This window comes from Limanda limanda, chromosome 8, assembly GCF_963576545.1.
Source record: "Limanda limanda chromosome 8, fLimLim1.1, whole genome shotgun sequence".
NCBI lineage: Eukaryota > Metazoa > Chordata > Actinopteri > Pleuronectiformes > Pleuronectidae > Limanda > Limanda limanda.
Genome location: NC_083643.1, coordinates 22,397,513 through 22,423,366, shown reverse-complemented (window position 1 = coordinate 22,423,366; position 25,854 = coordinate 22,397,513). Strand labels below are relative to the sequence as shown.

The window sequence follows — 25,854 nt, the reverse complement described above, 5'->3', positions numbered from 1 at the left end:
ATCATTTCAGTGTATGTGTTGTTCATACACTATACAACTAGGCTTTATGAAATATAGAAATGACAAAATACAATCTTTCTCTGTGTGATACACTTTACAAGGTTAGGAATCAAATAAGAAGACTGGAGTGTATGTTCCATTCTCCACTGAGAATCGTTTTACATTTCCATTGTGGGAATTTGCTAATTTTCTCAATGTGCCCCACAGGTTTCCTCAGGCCAGGGCCAGATAATCAATTAATTCAGAATGAGAATAAATAAGATTTGAAGATAAATAAAATATAAATACATTTCTTTTTTGTATTACCTCATCTCTCCCCCATATATGTGTGTGTGTGTGTGTGTGTGTGTGTGTGTGTGTGTGTGTGTGTGTGTGTGTGTGTGTGTGTGTGTGTGTGTGTGAGAGAGTGAGAATAAGAGTGTATGTTTGAATTACCTGCACAAAAGTCAACCAATTGTCTGAGGTCAGGTTCAACTGTGATCTGCAGTTAAGTAACATATCGCTCTAAAACACTACACTGATTTATTAATCAATCTTAAAGAAAACAGGTGATGGAAAATGTTCCCAAAAACGTCTGAGCAGAAGCTTTTCCAACACACGATTAGAGATTTACAGATGGACAATTATCTATAGAAGCCATTCTCTCTTTTAAAAGATACATTCTTACTATAATAACAAATAGTTGTATATTATACATGACAATATATTTTCTTTCTTACTGATGTGAAAATTAAAAAAATAACTAATGATGATTTATGTCATTTTTATTACTTCATGTCTTCCATTTCTACTGCAGACACACTGACTACTTGGGACCAAAGTGAAATAAATACTTGCACTGGTTCTCAGTGGTTGGTCCAAATGCTTGTCAACATTAGATCAGATTTCTGAATTACACGTACTCTGACACATGACCCCTGCACTGAGACCACAAGTAGATTCTCCTGCTGAAGTGCAGCTGACACTGTTCAGACTGCCAACATACGCTGGAATGTTTCTGAGCCATTTATCTCAACCCCCCACACCATTCAGTCAAATCTGATTATCCCACAGGACTCAGCTACGTGCTGTGCAGTAACTGTGTCCCTTCTGGGTCTAAATGATCCATTGGGACTGCTGTCAGTAAGCTACCCCATACTGCCTCAAACACATTTCAAGGAATTTACGAGTAAATACCATCAAACTGTAGCTTTGAAAATGACATGAAATCGTTTCCGAAAATAAAAACTACTCCCAACAGCTGCTGTTTCCAAAGGAAAACATCAAACTCATTGGCTGCTGCACCAGCGCCAGTGAGGACATGAACAATACTCATACAGACTAAATTATGTTTAAGTGTAAAAGCAGAAAACTGTACAACTGTTTATTTCAATCATTCATCAATCAAATATAGCCCATATAGCCCATATTCACAAATCCCAATTTGTCTCATAGGGCTTTAACAAGGTGCAAAATCCTCTGCCCTTAACAAGAGTACTACAAAAAAAACATTTATACAGGGGAAAAAAAACCATAGAAACTTCACAGAGCCACATCTGAGGGATCCCTCTCCAGGAAGGACAGAAGTGAAGAAACAGTTTGTAACATAATGGAAGAGTGTGTCAATGTTTAAATAATTTATACCTAAGAAAATGTCCTGAGCCTTTTTCCGCCTTTAACAGCTACTTAAAACAGACAGCAATGCTATAGGAGTGGATTACTAAACCGACCAGCATGTTATGCAAATACTCACTATCAGGTGGGATTTTAATAAAACAAAGAGGCACTTGCAATTATAGAGCTAGAACTAACATTTTTTCCTGATCGATAAATCTGGTGGTTACTTTCTCACTTCATCAATAAATCATTTGATCGCTGAAATATCACAAAGGTCACATAATCAAATGCCTCGTTTCATCTGACCAATCTAACCTATTCAGTTTACAATGTGTGACAGATTTCTTTTCCGAATTTTTGCTTAAAAAGTACTGTGAAATGATGTGGAGATTATTGTCATTCAATCAATAGAACAAATCTATTTTCAGTGCTGATTAGGAAATAGAACAAATGTCATGAAAGAGATAAAGTTGCAAAGTACAATCATGTGATCCCACAAAAAAAAAAACTGAGAAATCAATCAATTATAGGTGTGCAGACTAGGGATGGGCATTTGATTAAATTGTCTTAATCGATCGTCGGGAGAGTTAATGACGAATTTTCGATTAATCATTAATATTTTTATATTAAAATTCACTATTTATAGGCTGTTAAAATGCAGTGAAAATAGAAAAAACACAGCATGTTTCCTCATTGAGATCTTTATTACAAGATGAACAACTCTTGTGGTAGTTAAACGGGATCAGTTCAATGGTTACACTTGAAAATATGCGCTGCTGTACACTTCAGCCCCGCTGAGAGAGCAGCTAGCCGCTGAGAGCTAGCTCGATCTGACGGTTCTCGACCTCTCAGTCCGGTGGTTGTCTCGTCCTCACTCCTGGAACCCCTCAACCAGACCCGGCTTTGTGGTCAAGCAGACTGAGAGGTCGAGAAACGTCAAATCCATCTAGCTCTGCGGCTAACTCCTCGTCTTTCAGCAGGGCTTGTAGAGTATAGCTCCGGGATGCTTCCTACAGCTACTAACATCGTCACTGTGCTGCGTTCAGGCAACTCGGATATCCGGACCTCCTACTTGAAGAAGAGCAATGGACTCCTCATGCGCTCATATAGACGTATAGCTTCACAGTGTTGGCAGTGAATGCAACAGAATTTTGTCGATGACAAAATAATTTCATCGACGAAATTCTTAATGATCAATTAATCGATCGTCGATTAATTATGCCCATCCCTAGTGCAGACACATTGTGTACATTCTGCGAGGAGCTCCTCATCCACATATTGTAATGAGACTCACCGCCTGAAAATGTTGTTTTTCTCCCAGTGGTTTAAAGTGACATATTGGAAGCACTTCAATCTGTGATCACCTATGTTGAGCATGGTCACAGGAAAGTAAATTTCTGATCACACCCATCAGTGAAGCTGAACGTGGAAACTTTCAGCCAGAAAAGGCAGCGACAGTCCGTTTTACAGGCTTGGCTAAGTGACTCTTAGCCAACACTCAGAAATTTATGGAATAAATTATTTCAAATGAACAAAAGGTGCAGGAGATTATCTACACATGGAAATATAGAGGAGATACATCCATCCTGTGAAGAAACAGCCGGATTCGAGAGGCAAATTAAACAAATGCAGGCAGAGCAGGTGGTGTTAGAGGTCAGGGCCGAAAAAAACACAAGGTAAAACAAACACTGAGGATGTGTGGAAAAACAGAAATCCGTGAGTGTAATTTAATTATTTTTTAATCCTAGAGACGTTCAATGTAATTAACGCAACCAAACGTCAAACTCCCAAAAATAGAAAACACATCAAATGTTTTCCCACAAAAAAGGCCATGCAAGATAACAAGAAAAACTGGAGGAGTGTCGAGATGAACTTGAATAAATGCAGACATACCATTAGTCGGATGCCTGGCAAACGACACAGAAAATCTCTTTACTGCCGGCATAGAGAACAGCTCTGAGGAGATAAGAAAGGTAACTGGTGTTACTGGGACTGCTGGTACCTGTGTCTGCCTGATTGCCTGTTTGTTATGTGTCATCATGAGGAAAATAAAAGATGAGAGACAAACAGAGAGAAAAATAGGGAGGGAGTTGGACGTCCATTCATCAATGTCCGTTTACCAACCAACATGCGTGAGAATGAGTCATCTCTGAATAGACCAAGAGGCGATAGGCTATCAGAGAGAAAGTAAATGGAAAGGTTGTGGAGATGATGGCGTAAATGTTTTGGTTAAATAGTAAACATGCAGGAGAAGTGATGATGAGTCTGTGATGGGCAACCACCTAACATCCACCCTACCTTGATATACATCTGGTTGACCTACACTCAACTGTCTTGAAGCTGTATTTTTACCAAGAATGATACGTCTAAAGCTTACCAACTAATACGTTGTTTCTTGTTTCCTTAACCTATTCAAATACAATTCTTTTAGCTCTGTTTTTGGTCTCCAACACCAACTCCGTAAGGAACCATCTGGCTCAGTAGCTGCTATATATTCAACTATGATGACTAACTTTGTATGTACATTGTTTGGTGCTGGACAGGTAGGTAATAATGGACTTTTGGTGAACTTTCTCCAGAAAGAGCAGCTTGCTTAGGCTGAGAATGATGCTTTGAGAGCAGTGACAGTGAACCAGAAGAGTAAAGTTGGAAAAAAACCATCACGATGAGCTAAAAGACATTATGTAGCTCCATAGAGCTGAGGGGAAAAGAAGAGTCAGGTGATGGTTCACTGTGGTTAGAAATCCTGTGATCGATTGTTAATGTGAAATATGTAATACATCTACTTTAATGTGGTAAATACCTCGTTGAAATTAACTTTGCTTCTGTGACCCAACCAGTAGTGACACAAACTTGACCAAAACCAATGGGGAAAAAAATAGCGTTTAAACCTGATCGCTTTTCAGGATCACTACAGGATCACTCGAATTGCATCCGAGTTTTACATCCATTCAAAAGAACATATTTGGAACATGACAGTTGGTATTGAGAAAAGGGTTGTGACTTTCTGACAGGACTGTGGAGGTTCGACAAAAAGCAAAAGTACCAACAACACTGCTGGTCATTCTCGAATTATTCTCAAAAGAATAAACTGTTGTCCTGAAGAAGCCCTTCTGTCTTCCCTTAAATGAACAGTGATGATATCAATTCAAATCCCTTAACTGTGCGTCACAGAGCAGCACATAACATGATGTCAGAGAGGGAGAAAAGGATGTGTCACCTTGCAGCCAGAGTGACACCTAGTGGACATATTGAACAGCTCAGTTTCCTGTGTTGTTAATCTGAAGTGAGGTAAAGAAATTCCCTGCTAAAGTCTGGACAATATGCATACATTTAATTGGATGGGGGTAAATTATCTACTGCGGATTTAACCGTGGCTTCATAATACTGATTGGAAGCTACTAAACACAACTTGTGTTACTAAACCTCTTAAACCATGAGACAGATGTTTAACACATATGTTTGGGATGATTAAACCTTATACAAGGACCTCTAGTGGCTGAGAAGGGAGCTTCCTTTTTCCTCACCATTGTCAACATGAAACTGAGCGCGAGGGGAGGGAGAATGAGACTGGGGATTATTTAAAGGTGGATTATGTGTCTTGAAAAATATATCTGTTCCATATAACAGGCTGAGTTTCTTAAAGTAAGGATACCCGTAATTTGTGATTAAGGAGAAAAGCCACGCACACAAACGACTCCACTCTGGATTATTGAATTCAATTTCCTGAGAGATGAAACTGTACTTATACAACAACATGCACAGAGAGAGTCAATTTCAACACATTCGATCAGTGAGCGGACATGCCGATCTGGAAGAACACCCATCTCTGATAATATCACACAATCCGATGCAAAGTTGCATGCTCAGCATCTGCCGAAATATGCCAAATCAGAGCCATTATCATGCACACTGTGAAGTAAAATACTAAAAAAATGTGATGCAACAGTTTGAAAGCCGATTTGTTTTTTCGGAAAAGGGATCGAAAGAAAGGGAGCTTTGATCAAAAATCCAGGGACAGATCTGAAAGTCCCAAATAAAAAAAAGATCAAAGTATCTGAAGCTAAATAGGAAAAAAGAAGAAGAAAAATATGTATAAGAAAAGAAGGTTTGATAAAAAAGGAAAAAAAGACCCGCTTTGTGGAGGAAGAGAGACAGTGGTGAGAACATACCAAACATTCCAATCTGGCATGGCAGGCTGCCGGGGGACAGAGGTGGCTTTCGGTGGTGGTGGTGGTGCGTGCGGACGTAGTCCCGCAGGTTGGGGGCGCTACAGGACACCCCGAGGGCAGAGGCACTGAAGAGCCCAGAGCAGAGTGAGCCTGTGTGAGGAGGAGCCGGGGGAATGGACGGAGATGTGAAGGGTTAGCATTAGTTTTCATCACACACCATGCCGTTATTGTGACAAACTGTGGCTATGGGGAGTTTTTCTTTCAAAAATAAAACAGTTCATGGTAATATTATAATCTGACAACAAGGCTGCAAGTATCTGCATGGTTTACACAACAGTGCATTTATATGACCTGTGTAAGTTCATGTGGGTGTATGTATGGGTGTACACAAGACTAATAGTGTGTGCACATGTGTATACAGAATGTGTTGGTTTTGTATGCAAAAAGCAGCATAGGGGTGATGAACAGGTCGTGTGGATGTAGGATTGTTACTGTGCAAAAAACATCTGAAGTTCCAGTAATTGCTGCTAAATTCTCATGTGTTTTTACAGATTATAGACTTATTGCAATATTTCAAATCAATGTTGAGTTTTAAACCACACAGGAAATACTTTGTTTGAAACAACAGAGACAAAAAAAAAGTAAGTGCATCAAGGTTAAGTCTGCTCATTCCTTTGTTCTATAAACAGTCCGACGGTATTAGAAGCATCTCGCTGACAGAGGTCGTCCGTGACACCAGCTGCTCATGCTGTGACCTCAGCTGTCAGTGTTGCTGGTGTTGGACGTGGACAGGGAGGGATCACTCTGCAGCCTCGCACTAACTAACAAACTGACAGGCTCCACTCAGAGGAAACAGAGGCTTTAGAAGGAGCACGGAAACATTCATGGTTTTATGGTTTCCCCAACACGTCTATATTAAGCCAATGACCTTTCATGCTCGTGTGAGTGTCAAGGTGCAGGTTGTTGGAGGTTTCAGGCCCTTGTTATCTGTACATTTAGCAAAAAAATAAGCCTTCGAGGGAACTTAGAAGGACTTGTGTTGCGCTGTTTTCACAGGGGGAAGGTAATATCAGATTCAGCTTCACGGATACAGGTGATTTAGAACATTTTCTGTACGCAATTCATAAAAAATTTAGATTTTAGAGTTTATTGTTGGAGAATGAGATAAAATACCATTTACGGTCAAACATAGAGAACTTTAAAGAGAGTATGTTGAGATGTTATCAGAAAGCAGACACAACCTTGTTAGGCCATGGAACATGCTGTACTAAACTGCTGTTAAAAATACTGCGACCTTCATACGTTACTAAGTAAATACTGTAACTAAATAAATCCTTACATAATGAAAGATTTTAAATGAAACATTTTTACAAACAGCTTATTAGCTGGACAACAACACTGTTGATAAGTCATCCTGCTCTTTGGAGCACCCAAGAAATCTCACCTCAACCTAATGGGCATTTTACATCTGAAAGAAGGCAATTACGTAACTTCTCTCTTTGTGTTCAAATACAAAGCTACAACATGTATTTGTTAAGACTGCCTCAGGTTTTGAATTGTTTACTATATAAACACAATTTTTTATCTTAGAAGGAATTGGAGGAGCTATTTAGACCAGAGTAAATAAAGTTAAAGAAACTGAACGCGTGTGTTCAATCTTTGTAGAAAAGAAATTACATCCTATCTGTTCAATTAGTGTTGACTTATTACTTTCAACATCACACATAAGTAAGATTTGTTGATATAGTTTTTTTCATGAATATTCATGAATAATAATTTATCACTGAGCAGTGACACTAAAAATAACAGATGGATACACCAACAGTACGTTCCCTATGTTGTCGCCTTATCACCTAGTGGGGGTATCGGAACACTGCAGAGATCCTGCAGTTGGCTGGGAACACTGCTCTCCCCACTGACCTCTTGCCTACATAGTTTGGAGTCTGATCCTGTTTGGCTACTGCTAAGCTAAGCTGGGTGAAAGCTATGTGACCAACAGAAAGCCCGTGGTAGTGGTGGTGGTGGTGGCGGTTGATGGAAAGGAAAGAGGAAAGGAAAATCAGACAGAGAAATGCATGAGACACAGTGAGATATGAAAATGGGTGGGAGGAGGGTTTGTAATGATGAGGTAGGTCAGTGAAGACAGCTGGGAATTAATATGTTGTGAGGTCGCTGTCTGTGGGCATAAAAGTTCTCTAACACATCTACTCTCAAACACACAAACAAACAAACAAACAAACATACAGTACATACATACAAACAAACGAGGTGCCCACCTAGGCCAATGGTTGGTTTGATCTCAGGAGACTGGTATGAACAGGAGGGCAAGAGTCGGTGGAAGGTGCAGCCCTTGGAGGACGCGTCGGGAGGGGTCTCAGAGAGGACCTGAATAGGGTCATGGAAACATGATATTAATGGGATAGTTCAAGGGAAAATGAAAATTCACTCATTATCTAACAACCACTATGCGGTTGGAGCGATAGGTGAAGTGTTTGAGTCCACATAACACAGAAAGAGTGTCAGGGGTAAAAAGTGTTGATCCCAAGGCGACCCCTTCTTGAGCGGTTAGTTGATAATGAGAGAATTTTCATTTTTCCGTGAACTTCAAGACTGAGATGGTCTCCCCAGTTTATTAGGTAATTCATGGCTCCCATTAATCTGCACAGCATAAACAGTTTGATATGAAAGACCAGAGAGCATCGATAACCTCCTCTGGGAAAAACAAAAAATGAAGAAATGACCCAATCACATCCACTCAAGGTTTTCATATTATTAAGGCGATATCCACACAACTCCGGAATTAAATCTGAAACAGAACCAAAATGCTTGTGTGTCCGAGATAGTTTTCTAACTAAAACATAGTAGTATGAATGAAGCCTAAGATTACATTCGGCCCGTTGCTTAATCAATGATCATTTCAGTCTGGTACCTCCATGGAGCCCGTCTTGCGGTTGCGGATCATGGGAGACCTTCGCTGGATGTTGATCGGCTCAGAAATAAGAACTGCCTGGTCTGGCTGGTCCTGGGAGAGGTCCTCTAGACTGCCCTGATCCGGCTGTTTGTCTTGGTTCTGATGTGGTCAGAGAAAACATGAGGGAAATGACTTCGACTATGAGCCTGCATGCGATGGAAATCACAAATGTTATCTTCAAAGTCAAAGTCCACTTTATTGTCAATCCTGTCACATGTACAGGACATAGACAGGATTGAAATGCTGTTTCTCTCTGATCCCCGTTGTAAACATAAACGCAGACAGAAGTTAACATAAGTACGCAACTAGAATGACCAAACTGGGGTTGTATGACTCCGGGGACATTTGCATTTTCTGTGTACATATTTCTTCATACTTTTCTTTCATTTTAAAAGGTCACTGTAGCCTTTACCTTTGACAACTGACGCAAATTAACATGAGGTCATTGTCACCTTAACCTTTGACCCCCAGGCACCAAAATCGAATCAGTTCATCTTTGAGTTCAAGTGAGAGTTTGCACCAAAATTGAACACATTCCGCGAAGATGATCTTAAGATATCAAGTTCAAGAAAAACATAAACATACTTTGTGAGGCCACTGTGACCTTCAAGGGAATGTTTGCCAAATGTGAAAGGATTCCTTGATGGCGTTCCAGAGATATTACCTTCACAAGGCGAAAAATTTGCTTTGTGAGGTCACCATGACCTTGATCTAATCAGTTCACTCTTGAGTACAACCGGTGCGGAGGCATAAGAAGAGAATATATAAGTATGCAACATATTAAGTACTCTAAAAATAGAACACACTACGACATAGTATGCAGTCATAAGGCACACGGTGGATAAGATGAGAGTAGTTGTGTTTTTTACAATGCAGAAGAATTTATCTGAGGGTCAGCCAGTTTGGTGCAACATATTACTAAAAATATAAAACATATAAATCATATAAACACCAGTTAAAATTGTGCTGATTTAACCAGAGACAAGAACAGCAAAATGTCCCGCTTTATAAATCACAATTCATCAACTCAGGAGCCTTGGAAACAGTTATGCAATTTTATGCAACTTGAGGCAGAGGTTCTTACAAATGTTTGTTTAATGTCTGTTTGAATCTAATTGATTACAATTTAGATTTAACAATCTGTACAACTTTAGGTTGTCGACTGTGGGAAAACCTGCTAGACCAACCCACACGCTTACACACCTCAGAGGAGGCCGGGCGGAAGCCGAAGCCGAGAGGTACATTCTCCTCATCCTCACATCCTTTGACTCCTGGGCTGAAATGAAGCTCGACATGGAAACGCTCTTCTGAGGAGGGGTCCTGTTTGCCACACACATTTTAAAATACAATGACTCATAAATGATAAATCTGGTACAATATAAGTAAGAAAGAGCATTGCTACAAAGTGATGCGGCTCTGTGTAGCCTGACCTTATTGTTGTCTTCATACAGCATGATGACTATCTGTGTCATGTAGTTAAGCTCAGTCACAGCACTCAGGTAGTCCATCGCCTGTTTCCACTGCTGGTCTTTCTCCTCCTGATGCACACACATGCACGAGCACACACACACATACAAATAGGTTAAACACATGCAATTGGTGTGACATCGGCCTGTATTAAACAGCAAATATGTAATGCTTTAAAATGAAAAATTATGTTAAAGTTGTTGCTGAACCCCAGAGTTATTATCAAAAAGCCACAAATGAGCTGTGAAAGCCTGCACTGCCCATTGGCTATCATCTTTTGCCGTACACTGTTTAGCTGATCATTTCGAATACTGTGCTCCGCCTCTTTTGACTGTGTACCTTCTGGAAACCAAAGCCGGCTCAAACTTGATTAGACAAACTTGAAACAGAAACCAGAAGGCTTCTGTCCTCAAAATCTGCTTTAAGCAACTTCATCAAACAAATACTTATTCAAATAGTGATTCTATCCCATACAGTCATTCCCCCTGGCATTTATTGCAGCAGTTTATAGATCTACTCTTTTTCTACTGAATCAGCATCATCATCAGACAAATGGAAGAATGAACACCATCATTCAGAGGATAAAACCACAGCGTACATTCAGCAGGCCTCCGTAGCGGAAGACACTGAGCAGGGAGTGGACGTGGCTTTCGCTGGTGAAGTACAGACGTGTGCGGACGTGACGACCAGGAGACATCACACCCCGAGAATACCTGAACAGCAGGGGACAGGAAATGGCACAAGAGATCTTCAGTCAGCATGACAGCAGTGACTACAGAAACAAAAACAGGTACATGTGAACATGTCTGGGCTTCGGTGGTGGTTTTGAATGCTCACAGGGGGTGCAGCTTGTTAACAGCCTCATCCTCATGGGTCCTCTGCATGTCGAGCTGGATTTTCTTCATCAGAGGAACACAGTAAGCCTGAGCAATGTCCAGCTTCTCAGCTTTGCTGATGCCATACTCCTGATATGAATGATGGGGAGGAATAAAAAGAGCCATTTGAAAAGTTGTATTGACATGTTTTGAATCTACTTGTACATAACATTGAGGAGATGAACCATATTTTGGGGGAAGGAAACTAAATCATTACAGGATGAATGAGTGTAATCAGTGGCACATTCTCTGAAAACCTTGTAGAAATGACTGTTTTGCTTTCACCTGTGGTATAACTATGTCAGCCAGAGCGCGGGACAGTCTAAACAGCTCCAGCGTGTCCTCCAGTCCTAGGGAGGCATTGTGCTGTGAGTCGTATTTGATGCAGTCGTAGATGTCGGGGATCTTGCTGATGTCGTAGCGCCCATTCTTCGTGCGGAAATCTCTCTCTAATTTGGACCAGCGCTGAAGCATCAGCTCCAATGTCTCGCTGTGGTAGAGCTGCAGATCTGGAGCAAAACACAAAGGAGGATTCATCTTCATGATCTTTTACACTGAATTATTGTCTGGTTTAATGTTTCACTATAAGTATTGCACTTTTGCTACATCTGTCTGGAACAAGCCTAGATTCAGGTACTAAGGGATCACACTACCTGCAGACGTGGGGTCCTCCAGTCTCTTCCTGATCTGTTTGGTAAGACTCTGGATGAGGGTGTAGACCTTATCACAAGTGTTGACTGGATTCTGAATGATCTTCATGGAATTCACCAGGGAAGGACTACCTGTTGGGGCCAACTGACACCCAGTGATAACAGAAGGAAATTGATATCAGAGGACATAGATAGGAAGGACTTTGGTTAACCTGCTGCCAATACATGCATAGGTAGAATATATTTATATTTGGATAAATATTAATACTCTGGCAATGGAGACTTGAGAAGCACGCCCTTGTTGGGGGTGAAGTCCTGAGATCTGTCCTCCAAACAAAGGGGAACAATAAAACTGCGGCCTGTTGGCCACCCCGAAACCAGTTCGACCGGTTTCTGCTTTGCATCCACACCTTCTTCAGACAGGCTGGAGCCTCGCCCAGCAGGGGGGGGCCTTTCCTGTGCCCCCCCCAGCAGGCCCTGGTGGGGAGATGTTGCAGGCCCCTCTGCAAAAACCCAAATGAGACTCTGAAACGCCCACTGAGGTCGAATCCCCGCCCACTAAGGTCGGAACCCTGACATTCTCATTGGCTGAGAGCCAACTGAGGACCATGACCACTTCCTGAGGGGGCAGGTACCTCCCAGGTACTACAAAACCACTTAACCTACAGAAATCTTTTTCTTTTCCACCCTACTCAAGTTGCAGACAGATCTTCCAAGGCCGACCACGCGACTCAGTAACTAAGGAGGCGATTAGACGTTTGTTTAATATCATTTTATTTGAAGTCGTTTCATTTTCTTCTTTTATCTCAGTCGAAGTTTTATTTTTGATAGGACTTTTTGATGTTTTAACTTGAAAGACCGAAACAGGAAGTGCCCCGCTGGACGGACTCCGACACTTCCATAGACTTTTCTTTTTTTTCAACGATCCACAAACGGCTTCCACTAAGCCGTTCCCTGCAGAAGCGCGACGTTCATCCCGCTGAGGAGTAAGAGACAATCCACTCCGTTCCTGTAAAACAGCACGGTCTCCGCTGTTACAGAAGAAAGACGAAGTTTCATTCCGTCAAGGCAGCACGACGAATTCGCTCCCTTTTCCGGTCCCGGGGCGAGCTCCGGAGCTCCGCTCGAGAGAGACCACGTGATTCACTGGCCCCCGACACATTCGCGCCGAGGCGCAGGCACACCGCGAGGGTGGTACAGTAAGAGACTTGATTATCTGGGCAGATACGTAGCGTATTGTTTAATATTTGAGTGTATTTGTTTGCGGGACCTCCGTGTCTCATTGTTTAGCCACGACGATTCGGCTACTTCCGGTTCATTTCCGGGTTCCGTGTGTTTACAGTGCTTAGGCGCCGCGAGGGAAGCCTCTGGCCGCGCTGTTTACGTCCGTGTTAGTCTGCAGTGATTAAATCACTGTTAACCTATCTCCGGCGTGTTTTTAAGAGCTTCTTTGAACTCTCCTTGCATGTTTTCTCTCTCTCTTCACTCTCTCTCTCTTCTCCTGAACCTGTTACACACGTTCCGACCTGTATTTATAATACAGTTCATGTCACATAGTTAAATCTATACTTAGAGAGGCTGAACACATCTGGAAACCATTCGGCCCCCAAAGCCAAGCAGAGATAAGAATTCTCTTTGTCTGAAATTTCTTTTGTGTAATTCATCTGGCGACCACCATTGTGAGTTCAGGCCACATGGTCATTAACATATTCTCCATTTTGGATAACGTTAAGTTAAATCACCATCTTGAGAGTCTATTATTGCCACGCCTTCTCTCTCTCTCTCTCCTCCCATTCTGGATCTAACTTCCAAAGCGGCCATTTTGAGAGTTTTTAGCTAATGACTCCTTGAGTCATTGTCTGCCTCCATCTTAGATGTGACGTCACGACGTTACTGCGTCATCGCCACGCCCCCTTCTTTTTCACACACACACACACACACACACACACACACACACACACACACACACACACACACACACACACACACACACACACACACACACACACACACACACACACACACACACACACACACACACACACACACACACACACACACACGTGTTTTCTAAATTGTGATAAATGCTGCTGCTGTTGTGATCTTTGAAATATGGGAGTTTGTTCAGATGATGAATCATTAAATAACACTAACTTTATTTCACACACACACACACACACACATACACACAGAGAGACACTTTGACACAGACACACACACACAGAGACAGACATACATAGGTAGACTGCAGGTAACATGCATTTTCTGAATTGTGATAAGTGCTGCTGCTGTGTTTATCTTTGAAATATCGGAGCTTGTTAAAATGATGAATCATTGAATAACATTATAACTTTATTTCCCCTTTTTAATAAATGCTTTTGTAATTAAAGTATCTGTAGTCTGTGATTATTTGTGCATATGTATGTGATTGCAGCTGGATTATGATTGCCTGTGCTCAAACTTAGAATCCTTCACTGTTTAGTAAATAATCATTAGTATTAACTATTAAGATTATTAATTTGACATTTATCATTATGAGACTGATAATTATAGTTTGACTCGTTGGTCCCTGTAACCAGGGTGGTGCCCCTCTACGATAAGTTATGGCCTTATCATTTTTTTTATTATTTTTAATAAATAATCTTTTATTTTAATAATCATATTTCATGATTATTAATAATTAGCCAACGTCAAGTCTACTCTTATTGCACAACACCCTGTTTCAAAGAATTACTTACATTGCTAACAGGACAATGAACAAGTCGTCATCTTATCAAATCACATGCAAAGTTTCATTTCAGGATCTCACATGTTACAGATACCTTCTCATAAGCTTCAGCTGCAAAGTCCTGATCCTTCTGCATGCTTTCATGAAGCCTGGCCTTCACCTTCTGCTGGCAGTCAGTGAGAGAGTCGCTGTCACTGTCCAGCAGTCCATTCATGTTGGCACTCTTCACCATCTGGACCAGGATCGGTGTCAACTCTCCTTCCAGAGCCAGCAGACCCTGCAGAGAAACCAGAGAACCTGAACTGATGCCATTGTGTCTCATCTACCTATCCCATATCCCGTGGGAACATAATACATAAACCTGCTGAATAAACTTTAACTGTTTATAGCTAGGGTCTTTCTGAATCAGGTTTTTGGAAAAGCTTTGGTTCATTGATTCTTTTAAACAATATTAAAAAGAAATTTGTAGATCTACAGCCTCTGGTCATATGAATATTTACTCAAAGAAGCCTGTATTTATAGCCCTTTGAGATATTTCAGGCTGAACCTGCTGTAATTTTGTATTTATTTGCATTTAGCACAACTTCACACACCCAGATTGTATTTTCAATAAGGAGGACTGTTTTTTCCATCAATATTAAATGAATCAGTATGTATTTTGATTATCAATGAATTGTTGAAAATATTCAATTCAATTGACAATTCAGCTTCTCAAGGTTAGTATTTGCAGTCTCTCTTTGTGTCAAAGACTGGATTCTGGACTCTAGATTACACCAAACAAGCGATATGAAGACATTTTTGTAAATTGAATGACATTTTTGACTGCTTTTCAACTGCATATTAATTGACACTGACAACTTTAACCCACACTATGCAATATACTGTACTTTCAGGAGAACAAAAAAAGCAGATAACAGGGCAAAACATTCAGGGCACTATGATAATATACAATATTATGTATACACTATACATATTGTGTACATAGGTTGGACATAGAGTTATAACCTCTGCCAAGGAGGTTATGCTTTCATTGCTTTGTCCGTTAGCAGGATTATGTAAAAAATACTACATGAGAGTTGTCCTCACAAAGACAGCATTTCAGATCTCCAGTATGTATATATTACAAAAGGTGCACATGATATATTGGGAGTCAAAGTCTTTCACAAATTTGGTACTGAAATATGAATGAGTTTATCTCATAAGAGATATTCTGTCCCAGAGATTCTTACTTAAGTGTTAAAACCAACTCCAGTTACACATACAGGTTAAGTCTTTCAGTCACAGAGGCAGAATTACCTTGGCAAACGCAGCAGCTGTCATCTGCACTCTGCCTTCGTCAGAGGCGTAGATCTTCAAGTCGTGGCGGTAAGTGCTGTGCAGGCGCAGGAGGCCACACCCAGGAAACCCAGCATAGTCACCTGGAAGGTTGAACAACGAGTGAAGCATCACAGTTAACTGAGCTTTTTACAGCACTGAGATTCCGTACACTGAAGAAACAGGTGAGGTAGTTGAAAAGAAAAAGAGGAAAAAAAGTACAAAAAGTTACAACAGTATATTAATTGTACCCAAAAATGTCCATTTAAAAGTACAGACAACACCCCACCTGTGCTGGTGCACCATCATTTTCAGTTCAAATACATAGACCTCAACATATAAAAGCTTTAACATGGCTCATTTCACCTGACTGAGTGTTTTAAAGTATCAACAAGATGAAGTAAAGGTTAAGCGAATGGATGTTAAGTGAAACCCAACAGTGAACAGCTTTTCCGCAGATGAGATGAAAGACTTTAGATTATCTAATGGAATAGAGACAATAAACATTTCTTAAATCCCTCGATCTTTTAAAATTGTAATATATTTAGATTCATGTAGCTCCACATGAACATCAGATTAAATCACACTGATGCATCATGCATTCCTTTAGTCTATAGCCAATTAGTCTGATGTTATATTGTTTCTAGGATCTAATACAGGCTAAGACAAACCGGCTCAAACAATCAACAAGACATCAACAAATGCTGTAGGATTAGTGTGAGATGACCCGTGTTATCTTACAACACTAAACAGCCACTTTGGCAGCCTGTGTATGTACCGGCAAGACATTGGATCACATCGGGACAAATCAACGACAACACAAACAATACACACCAATTTCAGCGTAGGACACACAGGACTAGTTGCTAGATTAAATGAATCAAAAATCCATGATGAGCGGAGAAGTCAGAGCGCGTTAGTGGACTGAGCGACAAGCGCGCAGAGCGGGGGGAGAGGCGTGAAGGAGCGGTGACATCCAGGCAACCCTTCTCTTACCAAAGTCAATAGGGGACTCGCAGCCAAGGGACCCGCGGTTACCGGCTAGTGGTTTAGACAGCGCAACAACAGGTGAGAAGAGAAGAGCAGAGTTAATAGACAAACCTTTTGCTGTTGAAGAGGAATGAAAACTGTAGCTGCGGCAAGAAAATAGTCTTCTTTTCATCAGAGAAAAGAAGCAGCAAAGGACAGACTGCATCTACTAACCAATACGTTTAGTGCAGCTTCAGGTTGTTTTTCTGCACAGTTTGCATGCATGGTGAGACAGAGCAACATAGAAAGAAAGCCTGAAAAGAATGATTGATGGACAGCATCAAGATGCTGCTCAGTTACAACCTATTGAGGATATAGATATGCTTTTTTACTCAAGAGTGTGGTCTTTCAGTTGGAGGGTAGGACTTTAATGATTTCACATTCAGGTTTTATAATGCTTTCACTCTGCGATTGCACTTAAATGGCTCCTGCTTGTGCTTAGTCTTGCTCTGCTTGTGGCCAGCACTGTGCTTAAACTTGGACAAATTTCCTTCTCTCAGATTTCTACTCTGCTCTTAGATTTTTTGGTGCAACAAGTCCGTCAATACCCAACCAATAGAACGTGTAAAGTTGACAAATTAAATTGTCCAAATAGAGAGGAGAAAGTCATTCATTTAACCAGCAGGCCTGTACAGTCGCTCACTGTATTTGACTTAAAGGAATAGTTCACCCAGAAATTAAAATTCACTCATTATCTACTAACCACTATGCCGGTAGGGGGTAGGGGAAGTGTCTGAGTCAACAAAACCCATTTGGAGTTTCAGGGGTAAACAGTGTAGTCGATTAGTAACCTATCTTCAGAAGTAATAAAACAACAGAAAAAACACAACTTACCTTAATGCTGCTCCTGAGGTGTCATCCAAGTGTCCACAAGCCCCGACATTCATATTTGACTTGAAACAAGGGAATTTCCACTGTGTTTTGAGCTTAAAAGTCCAACAAAAGTGGCTAAGCTAGTGGACGTTAACATTTCCGACAGTCCCTGAATGCAGCTCGCCGGGAAGATATCAGAGGACTTTTAGGTTTAAAACTTGTTGTAAATGACACCGTTTCGAGGAGGAATTGAGGCTCGAGGCTTACAGACACTTGAATGACACCACAGGAGCAGTATGGAGGCATGTTATGGTTTTTCTGTTGTTTAATTACGTCTGAAGAAGGACCCAACATTGACTTAATTTGTATTGGATTCTAATCTAACAAAGTTTACCCCTGACTCCAGAGGTTTTTAGTGGACTCAAACACTTCACCAGCCCACCCACTTTCTATAACATTGTGAGAGCATATATTGTGGTGTTTTTGTACATTTCATGGATTTCCAAGTACAGTAAATATCCTGATGTGGTGAATTTAAATGTTGTTTCATAAGGGGACTGTTGTTCCCTGGCAGAGATATCCCTTTACTGAGTGCCTTTGTAGTTATCTTGTTTCTCAAACCTTTTTACAGGACATAAATGGCCAATAATTGTTTCATTAATTTATTAATTAATTAACTCAAGCTGGGTTTTCAACAGGTTTCAACAAGTTTGATTCTTTATCAGACATTTTTGACCTTTTCAAGACCATAATGAATAAATTATATGACCTATGTCAATTACAACAGATGAAGGAATATCAGAGTCCCAGAGTTACGCTTCAACATAATTGAAGTAGTGAAGTGAAGGGAATAACTACCGATCTTGCAAACTGCAAGCTGAGACAGTAGGTACTTATAGTCTTTCCCACATCCAAGCAGAGTGTACAGAGATAAATTCAGACCGAGGTGTGAAGACAATCAGTTATCAGTTCCACGTTGATTTTGTTTGCAGTTTGATAACAGTGTGTGAATATTGGCATCATTGAAAAAGAACAAAACAAAACATTTCTCATAAAAAAATTATTATCATGAAAACATTTATGTGAAGACAGTGATTATAAAACATCACTTTGATTAAAGGGAAGAAAGCATGACAAAAATGTCTGAATATCCAGACTGTGGATATGGGCTCAAACCAGGTTCAAGAAAATGTCAGCTTGTTAGGTTATAAATAAACATTTGTAAACCTTTAAAATAAACCTGAATGACAAATTCAAGTTTGTGCATGGGTAGGAAAAAGATTTTTATTAGTAAAAATAACTATAATTAAAAAGGGGCCATGTGTCTTTTACATCATAGAAGAACACATTTTTCACAAGAGCCAAAGAAGTATGTCAGTTAGCTAAAGGTTGTGTGTGCAGTGTGAGTGTGAGTGTTTGTGACTTGTACCTTGACCTCCAGGATACATGCAGCGAAAGGCCCTGCCCAGCTCCTCAGCCTGAACCCGGCCTGCAGGCGTAAGCTCCCCGCCCCACTTTAACACCAGCAGCAGAGAAGGACCGTCCCTCTTAGAGTCTGGAAGAACCACAGCGGATTTGCAATTTTTTTAATCAGAAATCACTTCATAAAAATACATACATAACCACAAAATGTTGTTTTTGGCAACTGCAAAAGCATGGATGTCATTCAGCCATGTCAGTGGAAATGGCTATACACCTTCTATCTTGTCCAACCAAGTTAAGACCCCCTTTTATAATTTAGCATCTTTCAACATAAAATGTTTTATTTGAATCACATGTTTCTGGCTTTTTAAATGTTTTGCCGTTGTTGTAAATATTCCCACACTGCAATAGTTTTACTACCTGTGTGAGTGCGTTTGTGTGTGTGTCTGCGTGTACCTTCTTCTTCGCTGGAAGCTTTAGGTTGGCCGTTACGCAGGTAGGTGAGCTGGACTTTCCTGTTGATACCTGAGAAATGACCGTACCTGGAGGGCAGGAATAGACGGACAGACAGTAAAACACAAATAGATACAAAGAAACAAGTCATCCCATCCTTAACTATTTAAACACCAAACACACATCTGACTTAACCCTGAACCCATTCCAACAAATGCTTGACAAGGAGACCAGAACAAGGCAACAACTTCTTCCAAGTCTGCCACACTGACCACACACACAACACAGTAACAGTATTAGCAGTTGGTTTAATGATAATTCAGTCACTCAGTTGATACCTAGGATTGAAGCAGCTAAAGACCAGTAGCTCTACGAGATCTCCACTTATTATTTCAGCGCAAGTTTCTATAGGTCATGACTGGGGTCGGCAACATTTACTACCGAAAAAGCCATTTTGCCCCCTATTCCATTAAATCAAATTTGTGTGGAGCTGCAAACCATATTTGATAAACAGCTTATAAAAGTTTATATATAGTTATACTCAGTGTTGTGCCAGTTCACACTTAAAATGAACTAGTTCAAATTTTGAACTAAATTTACGATTCCAAAAAGGAATTATTTCATGCTCATTTTTTCCATTTTTCTTGAGATGATTTAGGTGACAAACTTACGATCATGTGTTTAGTTATTAATCAATGGTGTCGGATCATATCTGCGTGTCGTTCTGGTCATTTTTACACGGAGTCCTGACTGTGAGCATCTCGTCTCGTGTTGAACTGAGCACAACATGAGTCATTTTTCATGATGTCTAAATGCAGTCTCATGAATTCTGGAGCGAGTCAAACACACACTATGGCCGGAGATATACTTGCTGTTTAAACACGTTCGCGTAGACAACCGGCTGCGTCGTGAACGTAGTTGTTCATTTACTCCCCGATGTACCACACGTGTTACCGGAGGATACTACTCGAGTTAGTAGTTAACAGCAAGTATATCCCAAAGATCTCAAATAAAGAGAGCTAAATTGCGTGTGCATTAAAACAGATTGCACTTTTGGATTGTGGGCGTTTTGCGGATGATCTACTCAAAATAATTGCACAAATGATAAAAGGTGCAAACATGGTAGAGGCAGTAGTATTTAAATTAATGTTTTGCTTTGCTGCGAATGACCACAAGCACAAAGCGAAATTTGATGCCATGGAATTGACAGTGTTAGTGGATGAGGCAAACAAACATGTTGTTGATCTACAGCAATGAAGCTGTAAAATATTAATATGACTCAAAGAAACGCGATATGGGAGCGTATTTGCGAGAAAGTAAATGCTGTGGGTAAAACAATGAAATTAATGAAATTAAGAGGATGAAGATGAAGAAGATGACAGGACGCAAGAAGAAGATCAAAACTAAAAAAAGCTCATAATAAAACACCATAAATAAAACAGGTCGGGGGCCGGTGGAAGAGCTCCCTATGACAAATATTGTGCAGCAAGTGCAGTTCACTTTTTGTGAAACGAGCTCTCAGGTGCGACACACGGGCCATTGTAGAGCACAGAGAGCGCACACCAGGCAGCCGGTCAGCACTGTTTCTGGTATGAGGATGGCCACCAGTGCCCTGGCAAGAGAGGGATTCATTTTGCCTCCGTCAATCCAAACATGTTAACACGAGCAGAAAAAAATAGTTTTCTCGGTCTTCGTCCTGCCGGCTCCTCCTCACCAAAATAACTGCAGACATCTGTGCGAAACGCTGTGTCAATTAGCACCTACCTCTCAAAGGGAGATTATATAGATGCAGTCAAAACCACCTTCATTTTTTTCAGGCTTTGTAAATCACAATGCGTGTGATAAATTAAAGTAATTGCATCTACTCCTCCCAATATTTTGCACACTCGAGTAGAAATGCCAGATATTGCATATTCACGTTCATCAAATGAAAACTGATTCGTTCAGTTCATCGTTCACAAGGATGACAATGAACTCTTTTGCAATAGTGCAGGGTGAAATTCAACATCGATTATATTCCTCTTATGATTCTCAAAAGTAAAATGCAGAAACAAGGACCTCTACTTGCCCTGCATGTCGTGTTGTCATAAACATCCTGAGACTAATGACCACATAGTGTTCTGTATCAGGAAAGGCAGGTGAACGGACGACTCACAAAGCCACATGATGATGGACACTGAACCACGATAAACAACGCTGGCAAGGAGCCAGAGAATTGGAGCTGCTGTCACAGAGCTGAACTTGAAAAATATTAACATCACACAAAAAAGTGGTGAAGTTGTTCTTGGTATTTGATTGAATCTAGCGGGACATCAGTCAGACCGTTTACACTTTCAGGATTGGGTTTGCTAAGAGTAAGGGTCAACACAAGGGAAAGCACGGCAGATCACAGTCACAGGCTTTAAAGTCTCTGAGGTGTACATGCCTATGGAAAAAGACTTAAGGGATAAAACATTTTTGCCAGCTGTTCACAAGAATCAAGTTGTCAAGATGTAAAGAATAAATAAAGATCATGCAATGAGGTGAGCCCACATCTTTAAGACTACAGCTGGGGATTTTCTTACATATGAAAAGGCCAAAACCAACAAATCCATTAAAAACACATCAATGGGCCACATTGATAGGTGTAGTGTTTCTTCATTAACCTAGAATGGGCACTGCAGCCTATTCAGAAACAGATTATGAGGAGCCTGGTGTTGCTGGGGTCAGTGCTATGTGATGCTAACAACGGCACAGCCCTAAGTTCAGGTCCGAATCCACCCAAATGTTTCCTCAATGCGTCTGGAGATCGGTTCTCTCGGGACGGATATTAATACCAGGTGTGAACAGGACCTTACAGCTGTTTTAAAAGTAAACCACCTATTCCTTTGACCTAGATTTGTATCTTGATTGATAAAAACAATTCACTGCATTCTCCCTTTGGTTTTAGTGAATAGTGCAGCAGAAACTCACCATCATTAGTATAAATGCTTAAACGGAAGGTAGGAGAAAGGTAGACATTAGAAGATTGAGAGTCTAGTTGATATGTGGTAAGGATGGCATGCAGACACAGCACACACAGAAACACAGTGAAATTCGAGACATTTGACTGTGTATGTGTCCAAATGGATGTTAATGGAAATGATTCACTCTGTGTACAAAACATTAGGAATATCTTACGAAAAATTAACTCAAGTGCTTAAACTACCTTCTTCACCCAGTTTATACGCATTTTCAGACAATCTTAATGGTTACCATTGGCGAAAAATCACAGTTTTAACCTAAATTCTTCTCGGTCTGTGTCAGGAAGAGACAAAGCATTCCTAATATTTTATACATAGTCTATGAAGACTAAAGAAAAGGAGGGTGATAAAACCTCATCCTTTAAAATGAGAAGGGAAAAGGGTGCGTACTGAGTGTCATTCGAGCTGGATTCCCTTTCAGAGAAAAAGAAAGAGGGATGGTTGAGCAGGAGAGAGGAGGGATGGAGGAGGGAAGAAAAGATAAAGCAAAGGGTTAGAGACAAGAGGGAGGGAGTGAACCACAGTAAACATGTGTCTGGCTGTGATTATGAGAAAGATGATTGAACCTTGGTGAAGCGTTGACAGATGGAGCTCGATTTGATTCGAGAGTCGCAGATGAGAGTAGACGACTCTCGATGAATGGTGATGGCAGAAAACAGGAACATAATGACTGATGTTGTGTGTTTGTGAGCGAGTGTGTGTCTGATATGTGCGTGTTACTCACATCTCCAGGACGGTCTTGAGCTGTTCCAGTTTAGATTTCTTCTCCTCGATCTCACAATCGTGATGCTGGCCCAGTTCAGCCAGCAGCATGCGGGCAATGTCCAGCACTTCCTGAAGACAGAGGCAGTTATCCTCAATTTGACTTCGCTTTAAGTTCACTACCCAGACTGGACAAATGTTCGGATTGAATTTTATGTGAAAAACGAGACTGACAGTGAAGAAATATTTTTTTTTATAAAAAGGTGATACAGTGACAGGATAACAGGACTAAAGATAGATATTAGATTGATCCATAATAGATATAGAGCCCAGTACTGTAAGGATTGACTCATAATCTTAAAAGGATAACATGTGGGAAAAGAGGCAACAAAAGATGAAAGAAATCACACTCACTTGTAGCTGTTTTGGCTTTTTTAGCTTTAGCTTTCCTGATTTATAGCCTCCATGCTTCTCAAACAAGTCGAAGAACCTGTGACAGACAAACAGAATAAAGTAGAAGGATTAAGGGAGATTAGAAAAGAGGAATGCTTTTGAAGTTACAAGAATAAATGTATTTCCCAAATTAACTTAACAATTATGGAGGACCATACATGACTTAAGTATAAATAAATAAATATAGAAATAAATAAATAAATACAGAAATAATAAATACAGAAATAAATAAATAAATGAATAAATAAAAAAGGAAATAAATTAATTAATACAGAAATAAATACGTATATAACAACATAAATGTCTAAATAAATGTCTTAAATATATTTGCACATTTATTTATTCCCTGATTTATACTTTTCACGTTTTCAATCGCCTTATGCTAATGAGAAAGGCGGGCCTAACCGCAGTCTCATGCAGGATTGGTCAACTGAGCTATACACACACACGCACACAGGCCCCGTGGCTCCGCCCCCCTCAGTGCCACACACTCACACAGAGACAGAAGCAGTGAATGAGACTTGAGCTCGTCCCCGCGAAGCAGCTGCTGAGTGACTTTGTAAAACAGTGGAAACAGTGAAAACACAGAGTTTCTCTGGTCACATCTGCTCAGAGATCAGCTGCTTCATGGGCAGAGCAGAAGCTGAAGGTGGTTTGTACCGAGCTGGAGTTTCTGTTTCATCCTCCTCTCTGCTCTCTCCTTGTGCTCAGGAGAACACGAGACGTGACGCTCACAGTCAGGATTACTGACACCTTAATCATCCCAATAAAAAATAACCTGAACTAACCCTCTGAACTTGAACTAGTTCATTTTAAGTGTGAACTGGCTCAACACTGCAAACAGCCACTGGACACCAGTCAGCATTGAAAGGCTGGATAATTACACTCCTGTGACCAATCCTGCATGAGACTGCGGTTAGGCCCGCCTTTCTCATTAGCATAAGGTGATTGAAAACGTGAAAAATATAAATCAGGGAATAAATAAATGTGGAAATATATTTAAGACATTTATTTAGACATTTCTGTTATTAACGTATTCATTTATTTATTTCTGTATTAATTAATTAATTTCCTTTTTTATTTATTTATTTATTCCTGTATTTATTTATTTATTTCTGTATTTATTTATTTATACTTAAGTCATGTATGGTCCTCCATAAACAATGTGGGGCAGCATGAATTGGCAAGGCCGTTTTTACAGAAAGATAATTTAGTTGCTACCTGTATTTTATATTTAAAAAAAAACTGACTGCGAACAGTAAGAAGACCAAATTATAAAACTGAATGCAATCCAGACTTACAGAGGATGTCGAACCTCCATTTTCATCTTCTGCTTTGGTGTGCGATCTCCATGACGGATGATGGCAATAACACAGCGCAGCTCCATCCTGAGGAAGAGAAGCAGATGGAACAAGATGACAATGCAGCAGAAACTCAGGTATTTCACGGTTCATCTCTGTAAATCTCCTCTAAGGCCCTATTCAGACCCGGTATTAACATCCATCTTGAGAGATCTGATCCCAAGTTGACAGCGTTAGGTTTGTCTGCGTGTATAAAAATGTGTCCTGAATGTGTCTCCTGTGACAACTTGCGAGGGGATCTAATTTTCATGATCTATGAGCAAATAATCACATACGTCATTTGTGTTTGCAAAGACCAAATTATGTTGGAGGAGTCCAGAGGGGCTGAATGAATAAATTTGCTATGGAGAAAGATTTGACCATTTTCCAGTCATTATGTGGTTGTCAAATCAACGTACAGACACTGAGAAACAGTATATGTTTGAACTGTAGTAGGTTAGAGGTGTCAACTAAGTAGGCGGTCCTTCAGACGGCCCAGGGGCTTTTTGCGTTCACATGGGGAAAATAACGTGGCCACATGTGTCCCAGACCACCTCTGAATGTGGTTTGAGTGATTGGACCTCCGATCGCATTCAGATCTTACCTCTGACCACTTGTGATTGGATCATTCCAACGGGATCTAAGACCTTTTACAGCCTTGAAAACCACATTGCTCATCATCTAGAGTGTCACTGACACCAGCGACAGAGATGAGATTTCAGTGAGGACTCAGTGAGTGTCTGTTGAGGTCAGTGGGTCAGTAAACCCGAATAACCCTGCGTTCATGTGTGAGGGCTCATTTCCCCCCACCTTATTCATCTAAGGAAAAAGTGTAGGGCATGTCAGGTATGAAATATGACGCCTGTC

The 25,854-nt window shown here is 40.5% G+C and overlaps 1 protein-coding gene across 2 annotated transcripts in view; it reads right to left on the bottom strand.

Annotated features, from left to right (window-relative positions):
• ppip5k1b (diphosphoinositol pentakisphosphate kinase 1b) overlaps positions 1-25,854 on the bottom strand; it is a 53,366-nt gene that overhangs the window by 12,728 nt on the left and 14,784 nt on the right. The window contains exons 11-27 of one of the 2 annotated variants that reach the window (XM_061076600.1): positions 24,949-25,035; positions 23,609-23,684; positions 23,217-23,326; positions 19,494-19,579; positions 19,045-19,170; positions 15,756-15,877; positions 14,554-14,736; positions 11,735-11,876; positions 11,367-11,590; positions 11,044-11,171; positions 10,805-10,919; positions 10,170-10,277; positions 9,943-10,059; positions 8,698-8,838; positions 8,045-8,153; positions 5,769-5,918; positions 3,490-3,552 (exon numbers count right to left, since the gene is read on the bottom strand). In XM_061076600.1, the coding sequence (XP_060932583.1) occupies positions 3,490-3,552; positions 5,769-5,918; positions 8,045-8,153; positions 8,698-8,838; positions 9,943-10,059; positions 10,170-10,277; positions 10,805-10,919; positions 11,044-11,171; positions 11,367-11,590; positions 11,735-11,876; positions 14,554-14,736; positions 15,756-15,877; positions 19,045-19,170; positions 19,494-19,579; positions 23,217-23,326; positions 23,609-23,684; positions 24,949-25,035 (2,087 nt within the window). The remainder of the gene's footprint in view (positions 1-3,489; positions 3,553-5,768; positions 5,919-8,044; positions 8,154-8,697; positions 8,839-9,942; positions 10,060-10,169; positions 10,278-10,804; positions 10,920-11,043; positions 11,172-11,366; positions 11,591-11,734; positions 11,877-14,553; positions 14,737-15,755; positions 15,878-19,044; positions 19,171-19,493; positions 19,580-23,216; positions 23,327-23,608; positions 23,685-24,948; positions 25,036-25,854) is intronic. The other variant, XM_061076601.1, reaches the window with a different exon arrangement.